This window comes from Microcebus murinus, chromosome 14 (genome assembly GCF_040939455.1).
Source record: "Microcebus murinus isolate Inina chromosome 14, M.murinus_Inina_mat1.0, whole genome shotgun sequence".
In the NCBI taxonomy this organism is placed as follows: domain Eukaryota; kingdom Metazoa; phylum Chordata; class Mammalia; order Primates; family Cheirogaleidae; genus Microcebus; species Microcebus murinus.
Window position 1 is genome coordinate 76,241,616 of NC_134117.1, and position 12,946 is coordinate 76,254,561.

A 12,946-nucleotide genomic window follows, 5' to 3' on the forward strand; every position below is an offset into this window, starting at 1 on the left:
ATAAAATAATTTTTTCAAAGTTCAATTTGTAAAAGATTCTAGCCTATGTGACTGAGTTAAATTTGAGATGACAACTACTATCTGTGAATTGGTAAGGGAGGGTCATTGATGCCAGAAGCAAGACAGTGACACTCACAGAGTGACCACCTCCCACAAATTAGCCATTTCATCTCCACCAGTTTCCAAGGAATAAGCAGGGGCTCATTCAAGTTCAGTAAGGACCCTAGGGCAATCTGATAATTAGAAGATAGGACTTTTGCTCTCAGGGAACAGACGTTGGCATATCTTGGTTAACAATCTTGGGGTGCAATACAAATCACTTGAGCATATCTTTCACAATTTGGGCATGTGACTCTGCCTAGAAGAGCTAGTTATGTATACAGCTAGTAATACATGAGCATTATGCCTTTATCAGCCTAAGCCTAATTTAAAACCAAAGTCCTGGGTCAAAAGATATTATTAAGATGTCCTTATAACTGTACCACTAGTAGTTACTCCAGTTATTCACATATTATCTGAGTAATGTGAATCCAACTGCAGTCCCCTGCTCTGCTTTCAAAAAGGACAGGCTTCTGAAGTGTGGTAAACTGAGTTCTTCATAAGCAAACATGAAAAACGCACAAACTCAGCATTAGGATGACCAGATGAGCAGGGTGACAGCTCATTCCCTGTGCAAATGTGGTATGGAAGAAAGATACGAAATACTCCAAAATGCAGCAAGCACTAAGCGTATCTGTCAGCAGAGGTGCCTGCTGTCCTGATAAGGGGTGTCTGTGAGACACTGATGCAAGATGGGGACGTTCATCCTTGGCATCCTGCCACACACCCATACCCCTCACACTACTTTTTTTACAACTTCATCTACTCCTAGGGCTTCTTTTATTCTAAAATTTCCATCTTTCTCTCTCTAGCTTAGATAGATTCCTATCTAAAGATTCAGACACAACTGAATTCTGAACATCTCCAGCTAGCCCACCCACAAGGACCTCAGACTTGTGTGTCCACCAGCACACTCACCATCCTTCCTGCCACGCCTCCTCTAGCACAGTGGATGTTACACTGCTGTCTAGGTCAGAGCCCGACTACTTCTGACCACCACACCCATCAGCCACACACTGCCCAAACTGCCTCCTGTCCATCTCCTTGCCATCTGGTCACTTCTCTTGTTCCCAACACCACTTCCTTAGTTCAGGATATCATCATCCAGACTGGTACAAAAGCCTTTAAGTGTTCTCTTCCTCACCAAACTGATTCTCTAAACAGTACAGCGGCTTCACTAAAATAGAGTTCCAACTACATAACAACCTGCTCCATACCCTCATGGATGTCTCACTGCTCTCAGCATCAACGTCGCCACTCCAGCCTCATCTCCCTACTGCCCACCTACACACTTCAAGTCCCAGCCACAATGAGTTCTTCTCAGTATTCCAACAATACCATGTGCTCTTCTCCTAAGAGTTTTTGCATTGCACTGTTCCTTCTGTACTAAACACTATCCTCTTATAACTTCACTTAACTCCTACTCTTATTTAAGGACTCAGGTCTGACATCCCTTCCTCCAGAAAACATTCCCTATCATCACAAAACTGAGTCAGGGGCTCTTCTCTGGACAATGACACTTGCCACACTGAACTGTTTAATTGTCTATTTTTCCTGCCTGCTATAGCAAGAAGCAGGTGATAAGGAGACCAATACAAAGGCAGCTGTAGCTGTACAGGTGATGAAGGCCTATGCTACAGAGGAAGCATGGGGACTGACAGCACACGGCCTGGGAGGGAATTAGGCAGCACAGACAGTGAATGTGTTAGGACACATTTATGCTTGATGCCTGACATAGCACCCACTAGGTAACAGGTGCTTTAATATTTGTTCAAAGAATGACTAAATTAATAAAGACATAAGAAAGCAAAGAGAACAACATCTGAATCGAAATCAATATAGACTTATCACGTGACGCTGGAACAGGCAGAGGGAGTGGAGATGGGTGAGGTCACTAGGGGGACATGTGGTTTAAAAAGATATAGCCAAGTGGCTGGCCTGAGTAGCCTGCAAAGAGCAAGTCAGTGAAGAAGAGGGTCTGAATACCGATTCCACCATCTCCCAACCAAAGAACCTTGGGCAACTAATTCTTTCTGTGCCTCACCTACAAAATGAGGATAACAATGATAGTGTATATTTTACAGCACTCGTGTCAGGATTAAATGAATTAGTATTTGTGAATCCCTTACAAGAACAGTTCTTTGCACAAAGTAAACATTATATAATTATTGGCTATGTTAAATAAAACAAATCCTTAGTAGTAGCTTCACTATTAGATGCTATAAAATGGCCATGTGTAAAGAATTAACAGAATGACTGTTTACTACTTCCAATTACTAACAGAGATGTGTCAAGCATATTTACTATAAAATGTAAGGAATTTTCATGTCTAGAAATCTAAAATTTTTACAATAGAATTCTGTGTGCATACATATACACATACAATTCATAGTAGTACACTGGACAAACTGGAACTTCAGAGCTGCTCCAAAAAATACAACACCCCATTCCCATCTCCAAACACACAGAAATCCTGGATAAAATATAACAAAATAATGTTTAATATATAGTCAAGGCCAGGAGTGGTGGCTCACGCCTGTAATCCTAGCACTCTGAGAGGCTGAGGTGGGAGGATCACTCAAGGTCAGGAGTTCAATATCAGCCTGAGCAACAGCAAGACTCTGTCTCTACTAAAAATAGACAGAAATTAGCTAGGCAACTAAAAATACAGAGAGAGAAAAAAGAATTAACCGGGCATGCCTGTAGTCCCAGCTACTCGGGAGACTGAGGCAGAAGGATGGCTTCAGCCCAGGAGTTTGAGCTGCAGTGAGCTATGATGGCACCACTGCACTCTAGCCCAGGCAACAGAGCAAAACTCTATCACCCCAAAAAACAAAAACATGTAGAAGTTAAAATAAAAAATCTCAATGGCCGGAGTAGACTGAAATGAAATGATGATGAAATCACCAGAGTGCAGCACACAGAAAAGGATAATCAAGAGAATGAAGAAGAAGTAATATTTGAAGAAATAATAGCTGAGACTTTTCCAGGAATGAAGAAAGATATATCACAGAACAAGATAGTTTTGGTTACGCCACACAGGGGAAGCTGCTAGCAGAGCATTTGCTACACTCAGCCACACGGGTGCTTTCCTATCTCCTTACTGGACTACAGGCTCCATGAGGGCAGGATTCTTTCTAATATATGATGCACAAATGAATGAAAGAATAAATGTGTGCAGTATATTTATATTCATGTGAAAGCATTTTTTAGAAGGAAAAAAGCAATATGGGAAAAATACACACAGTCAGGTGACCTCATATAAGGCATTTGGATCTGTTTTTTCATGTGTAAAGTAAGAGTCTTCTTGATGACATCAGATAGCAAAAGCCATGAACAACTATTGTAGTACACTAGGATTAGTATTATTAATTGAAATCTCTGCATTAAAAAATAAATTTGAGTGGTTTCTTATTTTCAACAGAGTTACTGACAGAAAATTGGAAAAAATGATCTGCAACTTAGTTGTTTAATTCACATAGGACAGGTACAAGAGAGTAATGACAGTCATAATCAACAATTCCTGCAGTGATACCTAGACAATGTATTCATACATCACCTTCACTCAATTTATATGTAACACACTAAAACCAACTGTAAATGCTTCATTTATCATATAACCAGGCTAGGCTCTTGGTTTACCTACATCACGTAGACTCCTAATGTAGCAAACTCTCACTAGACAAACATCCAGAGATCAGCCACAGTCATCTTGTACATTCTTCCTTCTCTATACTCTAAGTAAACAGCAAAGTGTCATCAGTCCAAGTTTTATGTAAGAATTGGCTGAGATAGGTAAGCTGCTAATATATAAAATAGCCAGAACCAGTAAGTACTATTGGTTCTTTACTAAGAAAATTAAAAATTATAGGACCTCCAAGTTGCACATAATTTTATCCACATTTAAGCTTTAAAACCTATGTATGCAAAAGAAAATGTAGCAGTTCAAATTGATCAACCTGAATTTAATGTTTGATAATAGCATGCTCTCTTATTTCTATAAAAACATCAAAACTCATCTCTTCATTTTCAAAGAAAACAAGCCTATAAGGCAGAAAATGACCATTTAGTAAAGAAGAAGTCATCTTTGGTTCTTAAAGGGTAAGTGTATTACCTTTACCCTTTAAAAAGTCACACATTTTTTATGTGACTAAGCAAACTGGGAGAAGCTCCCAGGGGTTTTCAGCGACAGCTGTGATTACCAGACAGAAACAAACATGCTCAGATGCAGATGTGAAAAAAATCACTCCAGGGACCAAGGTAAACAGATAACAAAAGAAATCCTGGTTACTAGGTACGAGAATATTAATCTCTTGAGACCCTCACAGGTAAGGTACATGGATGATTCAAGAAGCCATGCAAATGACCTCACAGATGGCGATGCCTAACTAGACAATTTGGAACAGGTATATTTTAAAGATACATATTTATCTCTTCATTTAAATATATATTGATAAAGTAGATAGAAATGGTCTGAAAGAGAACAACCAGAATTATCAGAAACCCAACTATGACACACATGAAATGAGGCATTTTTATCCTGCAGAATAAGACTTACAGTTGCTAGAAGCAAAAAGTAGGACTGTTAGTAAGAGAAAGCTACAGACAGTTTGTTCTTATACCAGATCTGAAATCTCTGAAAGCCAAAACACATTAAAGAACTGCCTTTGAAAGCAGTGGGTCAGCATCATAGGAGATGTCCTAGCATGGCCCTAAAAACAAGTGGGCCACGATAATAGAATAGGTTGAAACACTTAACTAGCAATTGGGCTACATGCCTCTGGACATTCTGGGATGTTAAAAGTCAGGAGGTTTTCTCCAGGTTCCTTATATTAAATATTAGGTTGTTATGATTTAAAAGGGAGTAATTTATCTAGTAAAGGAAAGAGAACAAATTTTAAGAAGTGTGGTGACTGAGCTTCAAAATACTGTTACATTTAAACAATTGTGTGGCCATCTTTTCAGAAGATGTCCCGTACAGATGAATATGGTATTTTAGGTCATTACATATAATTACATATAATAAATACATAATAAACATTACATATTTTTAGAGCAAATATAAATGTGTTTAGATGACCATCATCCTGATGTTTCATGGTAAAATCTTCCTGTGGACCTCAGAAGCAAGATGGTGAGGCCAATAGGGCCAGAAATAGGGCTATACACAAATACATAAAAGAACTTTATAGTTACTATTTAAATATAAGCTAATCACTGAATTACCTTTTTGTTTATCTCCTTTCAGTAATACTGTGATATAGACTAGTTCTTTCAGAATCTTATTTTAAAGGGGTAAAGGGCAGAAAGTTTAAAAATGTATTTTTCAGAAAACCTTGCAACCTGGGTTCCAGACATGATTAGGTTTCAATGCACTCATGCTCAAAACTTTGATTTGGAAATGAGACGTAAGGGAGAAAGGCACAGGGCAAAGCATCCACTTGGCAGACTCCTGAGATGAGGAGACTGAGTTGAGGGTCCAGGGATACCCAAGTTGGCTAAAATTCACAGGACAAAAAAGTGCTGAAGAGGAGAGAGCTACACAGACAGACCCCTAGAATCTGCTAAGGGTTCCCCTCAAGTACTCAGGTAAATATACATCTGCATATGCAAGTAAGAAAACTACTCAAGGCCAGGAAATAATCCAAAAGCATTGCACAGGCAGGAACAGCATCGATGCCTCATAATTCACGAGGCATTGGGTAGAGTTCTCAAAAGAGTCTTGTTTCATTAATGGAGAATAACTAGACCTAGACAAAATGTTGCTCTGGTCCCACCTAAAAAGTCTTAAATAAAAACACAATGCGAAAAGGATCACACTGTTCCTGGGTAACTTGGCTGCATCCAAGGAACAAAGCTCAAAAATATTCATAGGAATAAAGAAATATGCAGCACCCAAAAAGGTAAAATTCCCAATGTCTGGCATCCCATCAAACATTTTTAGGCATTCAAAGAAGTATGAAAACACAATAATGAAAAGAAAAATCAATCAATCAAACCCAACTCAAACACCTAGCACCTAGATCTTAGTTTCTAACACCATTCTTCAATAAAAGGAGTCACGGCTCCTCGGAGAAATGGCTGATTCTAGGACTGAAGCAGGATGTATATGAGAGGAGCCTAGAGTATCATGTATTGCCAGAAAGTAAGAAAGTGCTCAAAGCTACAATGATGGAGGTTATGTCAAAGTGGTATAGGAGCCATCCGAAAAAGCTCCCAACAGCCAAAGCTGAAAAAATCTGAGCAAAAAGGTAAAGTAGTATTAGATCATAACTGAAAGTACAAAATAACCATCAGTCCATATTAACATAATTACTAAATAAAGAAAAGAGAAGAGACAAATCCCCCATGTAGAAGAATTCCAGATAATTTATGCAGAGACTCCACCCTCAAGGAGGAGAAGCAGAACTCCCCATCCTTTTAAGTGTGGGCTATGCATAGAGACTTCCTCCAAAGAATACAATATGAAAGGGGAGAAAAAGAGTAACTTTATAGTGGAGAAACCTGACAATCACCACCTCAACCAGGTAGCTAAGGTCAACATCAGTCATAAATCATGTTCATAGTGTGTACCTTTGATTTGATGTGATGAAATGGTATTTATCATCTGTGGACTTCCTTCCCAAACCTATAACCCTACTCTAATCATGAAAAGAAAATCAAACAATTCCCAATAGAAAGTTATTCTATGAAATACCTGATCAGTACTCTTCAAAATTGTCAAGGTAATCTAAAACAAGGAAAGTGAGAAGCTGTCATAGCCGTGAGGCTATGAAGACATTGCTAAATGTGATATAGTACACTCTAGATTAAATCCTGGAACACAAAAAGGACATTCATTAAAAACTAAGAAAATCTGAATAAAATATGGACTTTAGTTAATTGTAATATATTCATATTAGTTCATTAATTGTGACAAATGCACCAACGTATTCTAAAATGCTAATAATATGAGAAACTGGGTGTTAGGTATATGAAATTCTCTGTACAAGTTTCACAATTTTTTCTGTAAATCTAAAACTATACTAAAATAAAAACTTATCTACATTCATCTTCTACAGCTATCTTAGAAAAAAAAAACTTATCTACAAATAAAACTGAAGATATCAAGTGAGAGAAAAAAAGCAAACTCAGAATAGTCACACATGCTAGGATTAGCAGAAAAGGACATTAAAACAGTTATTGTAACTGTATACCATAAATTCAAAAGGTTGAATCAAGACATGAAAGATACAAAAAATACCCAAAGTGAATTTCCAGAGATAAAAACTACCTGTCTGAGATAAAAAATACACCTAGATGGAATAAATAGCAAATTAGACACTGAAGAAAAGGTTAATGAATTTATAAACACAGCAAGTACAATTATCCAAAATAAAACACAGAAAGAAAAATATATCCTGAGGTTAATTTCACACTAGGCAGCTACTAACTAAAGGCTCTTCCAGAAAGACTCTCCCAAGCCACTGTCTCCCTGGGTAGTAAGGATAGTATCTATGTTAAAGAAAATTACTGCATCAGGTTAAAATGATTAAATTGTCTTAACATGTCTGGATCTTATCTTTTCATGAAAACACTTTTTATTAACTTTTTCTTTTAACAAGGAGAACTGCTCTTAAGATTTTTCCCATGAGAACTGGAGATTAATCTTTTATTTTTCCCCTTTTATCCTTCCCACAGCAGCTGTATATTTTGAGGCTGACCACTTGGTTATAAGCAAAATATCCCTAAGTAAACACACATACTTTAGAATGAATGAGCAATTCTCATATGATCATAGATTTCACAGTGTCAAACTAAGTGGGCTGAGAAGGCCACCAGGGTCCTTGTAGCTCAGGGTTCAGGTTTTATCTAGGATTCATATACCTTGTAAACATTTTGTCTGCAGCAGTTTGAAGTGATAGTACTTCCTGCTCTAAGAAACTAATGTCTAAGCAGATAAATGTCATCAGATTGTCTGAGAGGAGATACAGGAAAAAACTTTGCCATTGTGAATGGGTTTGTGTTTGTTACTATACAAAATGTATGCTTGTATTATTGCTTATGTGAAATTATTCACAATTGTTAAAAAGGTAGAGCCCATGTTTGCCAAGAAAATAAATTTTTCTCTACCTCTAAGAAAAAAAATTTTAAAAATGAAATAACTTTAAAAAACTAAAACTATAACATTGGGACAACTTCAAGTGAGCTAATGTGTATAATGAAGCCCCCAAAGAAAAGGGGATAGACAAAGTATTTGAAGGATAGCCAAAAACCTCCAAATTCTATGAAAACTATAAACCCACATGTATACATTTGTCAGAACTTTTCAAATTGCATACTTTATATACATGCTATTTACTATACATTAATTAATATCCCAGTAGAGGTGTTTAAAAGCAAAAGGAAAAAAATCTTAAAAAATGTAAAAGGAGCTATTAAAGCACAAGGCAAAGAGCAAGTCCAAGAGATTTATTAATTCTTGATTAAAGATTTGTATAGACTTGGGCAAAGATTAAGTTAACTATAAAATAGGAATACTACAAGAACTAATGAGCAAATGTTTGTAAAGCACATTGTGAATGCAAGGAAGAAAGCGGAGAGTCATTCCTGACTCCTCCCTGTCCCTCCCCACATGCAATGGTCAAGCCCAGTGAATAATAAACTAAATACGTCTCCATCTCTATTACCCCATCCTAGACGAAGTCACCATCACCTTTTCTTTAAGCCAAGGATCTGCAGGGACTGACTTGTGGGCCAAATCCGGCCTGCCACCTGTTTTTGTAAACAAAAGTACTGAAGACAGTCATGTTCATACATTTATATAGTGTCTTTGGATGTTTTCACACAATGGTGGAGCCAAATAGCTGTGATTGCCTGGCCCACAAAGTGTAAAATATTACCTAGCCCTTTACAGAAAGTTTGCCAAACTTGAAGTAAAGAAGTTATTAAATAATCCACAAGTCTTCCTTCCACTCATGTAATTCACTCCCTAAACTGCAAGCCTGAGTAAAAGTTTTAAGAACAAAAATCTGATTATTCACTCATTCTTGTGCAAAGATAAATCCAAACTCCTTAAGGTAGCTTCCTGCTAATTCTTCCAACCTCCTATCTTGCCACTATCCAATTAAACTTTCACATGCAAGTTATTCTACCTTAAGTTCTTTGAACTCATCTTGCTGTAACCTTTGGGCCTTCTGCACGTAGTATTTCCCCACTTGGGACCTTTCTCCTAACTGTAGGTCACCATTTGGTTCTCTATATAAATGGCATTTTCTACACGAAGACTTTCTTGATCCCTTGGGCAAGGATTAGGTGTTCCTGAATGTCTCCCATCATTGACTTTATTATACTGTAATGCACATTTAACTGTCAAGCCAGGTTGTAAGCCATAAAAGTGCAGAGACAGGCTCTGCAGTGTTAACTATGATACCCTCTGCACCAGGCAGAGCGCTCACAAATTTCTGTTTAAATAAATTTCTTCTTTGCATCATGTTCTGAGACTTCAAAGACTTTTGCCTCACTGATTTATCAGATATAATCAGGCAGACTTAACCGATTAAGATAAATAAGTCATTTATAAGCAGAATAGTTTACACTAAAATCTGAAAACCTTGAAATCTACCAAAACACAATTTCTTCTGAGTACAACTATTTGTGTGCTTATTAGTATGCTATCTGGGAAAAACCTTATCTTTAGACCTTAAGTATTGTTCTAGATCATATTTAATAAAAATGTAATAAAAATAAACAAAGCTTTAAAAATATTCTCCCATTACCTGTTCTTCCCTCTCCTTTTCTTTGGTCTTACTTCTGTAGACTCTAGCAGAGGTAGCATCCTGGGATGGAATGGCAGAGATCTGATGCAGTGGCATGCTCATCCCAGCCTCCTATCTGGTGGTCTTCTTCACGGAAGACGGTCTCCACTGGTAGAGTCATTTTAGGCCATGGGTTTCAAGCTGAGAGAAAGTGAAGAGAGAATAAACAAAACTGTGCTAAAAAACACTTCAAATTTCCAAATGTGAGATTAGCATTTTATATTTACATTCATATTTCAATGAGTTACAATGAATGTCTAGGGGAAAAATTATAATTTCTCTCCTGTAATAAGATGGGAGCACCTGAAAGAGGCTGATGGATCAGGTACACATATAATCAGAGATTAATGTTCCATTGGCTACTTAGGTTTAAAACACAGCAGCGTTACCATTTGTTGTAAGAATATTTTTCATACGGGTATGGTGGCTCACACCTGTAATCCTGGCACTTTGGGAGGCTGAGACAGGAGGACTACTTAAGGCCAGGAGTTCAAGACCAGCCTGAGCAACATAGTGAGACCCCTTCTCCACAAAAAATTTTAAATCTTAGCCAGAAGTATGATGGTGTGCACCTATAGTCCCAGCTACTCAGGAAGCTGAACCAGGAGGATCGCTTAAGCCCAGGAGTTCAAGACTGGAGTGAGCTGGGCCACTGCACTCTAGCCTGAGTGAGACCCTGTCTCCAAAAGAAAAAAAGAGCGTTTTTGAAGTTAAACTTTTTTTCCATGATGAAACAATCATCCTGATATAAGCAGTGATTTTCCCTTAAAACTGCTGCCCTTGAGTCCACATAATGGTAAAATCAGAGGTTAAGCAGTCAGAATTAAATTCAAGATGATCCATGTTTAAATTTCCAAAAGTCTACACTCTCTCCCCCAGTTGTTGACAAACTTCCTATAAAGGGTAAGATAGATAATATGTTAGACATTGTAGGCCAAATCTGTCCCAGCTATTCAATTCTGCCATTATAGCATGAAAACAGCTAGAAATCGCATATAAATGAATGAGAGTAGTTATGCCCCAATAAAACTTTACCTACAAAAAAACATGAGGCAGGCTAGATTTACCTATAGGTCTGTAGTTTGCCAAACACTGTTCTAATGGATTTCCTAGGGAAGATGGGGATTTTTGTGAACATTCCTGAGAATGCTCTTAGGTCAAATAATAGTGTCTATATAAGCTGTCTTTTAACAATTCCAGACGCCCTGTGTAGGCTAAAAGTAACTCCATCTTACATGCTAATCCACTACATTGACTTATGATTAACCCTAGTTCCCAGAAAGACTTTAAGATTTCTACTTTATCAGCCGGGCGTGGTGGCTCACGCCTGTAATCCTAGCACTCTGGGAGGCTGAGGCGGGCGGATTGCTCAAGGTCAGGAGTTCAAAACCAGCCTGAGCGAGACCCCGTCTCTACCATAAAAATAGAAAGAAATTAATTGGCCAACTAATATATATAATATAAAAAAAAATCAGCCGGGCATGGTGGCGCATGCCTGTAGTCCCAGCTACTCAGGAGGCTGAGGCAGGAGGATGGCTTGAGCCCAGGAGTTTGAGGTTGCTGTGAGCTAGGCTGACACCATGGCACTCACTCTAGCCTAGGCAAGAAAGCGAGACTCTGTCTCAAAAAAAAAAAAAAAAGATTTCTACTTTATCTACTATTAAGAGCACATACTTATCATAAATCCTACCCTTAGGTCAAAACAACCATGATGTTACCCTAATTCGTGCCTTTAAGCAAATTCCTACATACTCTCTCTGAAACAAGTGTACCTTTTCTTTGTGGTATATAAGCCCTGGGGGAAGTAATAATGCGGATAGAAATCTACCTGTCTTGCCGCTGCCGGAGACCAAGCTTCTGTCCATAAGTTCCCCAATAAAATACCCTGACAGTAAACATACTGACAAACTGGATTTGTCTGCCTCGTTCTTTGGTTTAGCAGCTCCTTCATTTGGGGGTTACTTTGTATATAAAGTTGCTTCACAAAACACACTCCTGCCCTTTTTCTGGTTTTCTCCTACATTCCCCCAAAGTGCATAGTAACTGAATTGTGTGTTCTTTCTCTTTCTCTCTCCCCACTGCCCCCACTGACATCTATCAAACTCTGCATACAAAACCAATTAAATATAAATTATCCATAAGGCTTAATGGAGTAATGCTTCATTTTTGCAAATTTTAACTGAGTATGGAAGCCTTAAAACAAAAGAATGAATTTCCAATTTGAGGGTTTTCATTTATCAACTGGGGTTGATATTGGGGGTGAGGCAGTAGGCAGGGAGGGTAAACAACAGGGCCTGACAATCTTATGGCCACATTTGAAAAGCAGCCATTTACTCCATCTCTCCTAAAACTGTACTCTAGACCAAAGGCAGGTGTTTGTGAGGCTGGTCCCACACTAACAAAGCAGAAGAGCACCAAGACTCACAAAATGGATTCCTTCACACACTCGAATCAACAAATAACAGGAAGGAACAAAAAACTGGAAGGGAACAATATATACAAGAAGATTAGCTAAAATAATATTAGTTTTAAAAGTCTAATTTTGCAAGTGAGTGATTATTAATAACCTCCATAAAAAAGATTCCCAGGGAAACAGAATACATGATGCTAATGTTAAAATATTATATATCACCTACTCTACTTTAAGCCTTTGATGAGGCTGGCACAAGATGGGGCTCTACTGTGGCCAAGAAATGGTCTGAATGTTTGTATTCAAGCAGTTCCAGAAAGACAAGAGACACTGCTGAGTTGTTTTACATTTTCTGGGAGATCATTATTGTCAGTGGTGAGCAGTTTTTTTCATCACTAATGCATTCAAGTCCTTTCTCACAGATGACAAACTCCATTTGGCCTCTTGGAATACTTAGTCAAACTGACCATGCCGAGCCCCACTACCTATCATGCCATTCAATAGCTACCTGTGGTGCTTCTGAAATAATCATCATTATTACATCATTGGTACATGCTGATGACAAACCTGGGAAGGGCTATTTATGCCAAAGAAACACAAATGGAAGAGAGTTTTATTTGTTAAAAATAAATTATTTGTT

The 12,946-nt window shown here is 38.0% G+C and overlaps 1 protein-coding gene across 4 annotated transcripts in view; it reads right to left on the minus strand.

Annotated features, from left to right (window-relative positions):
- The window catches only part of LOC142875587 (E3 ubiquitin-protein ligase MARCHF8), a 151,687-nt gene that overhangs the window by 78,894 nt on the left and 59,847 nt on the right, over positions 1–12,946 (minus strand). For all 4 annotated transcript variants that reach the window (XM_076010286.1, XM_076010288.1, XM_076010284.1 and 1 more), the window contains one exon: positions 9,858–10,037. In XM_076010286.1, the coding sequence (XP_075866401.1) occupies positions 9,858–9,959 (102 nt within the window). In that variant the 5' untranslated portion in view covers positions 9,960–10,037. The remainder of the gene's footprint in view (positions 1–9,857; positions 10,038–12,946) is intronic.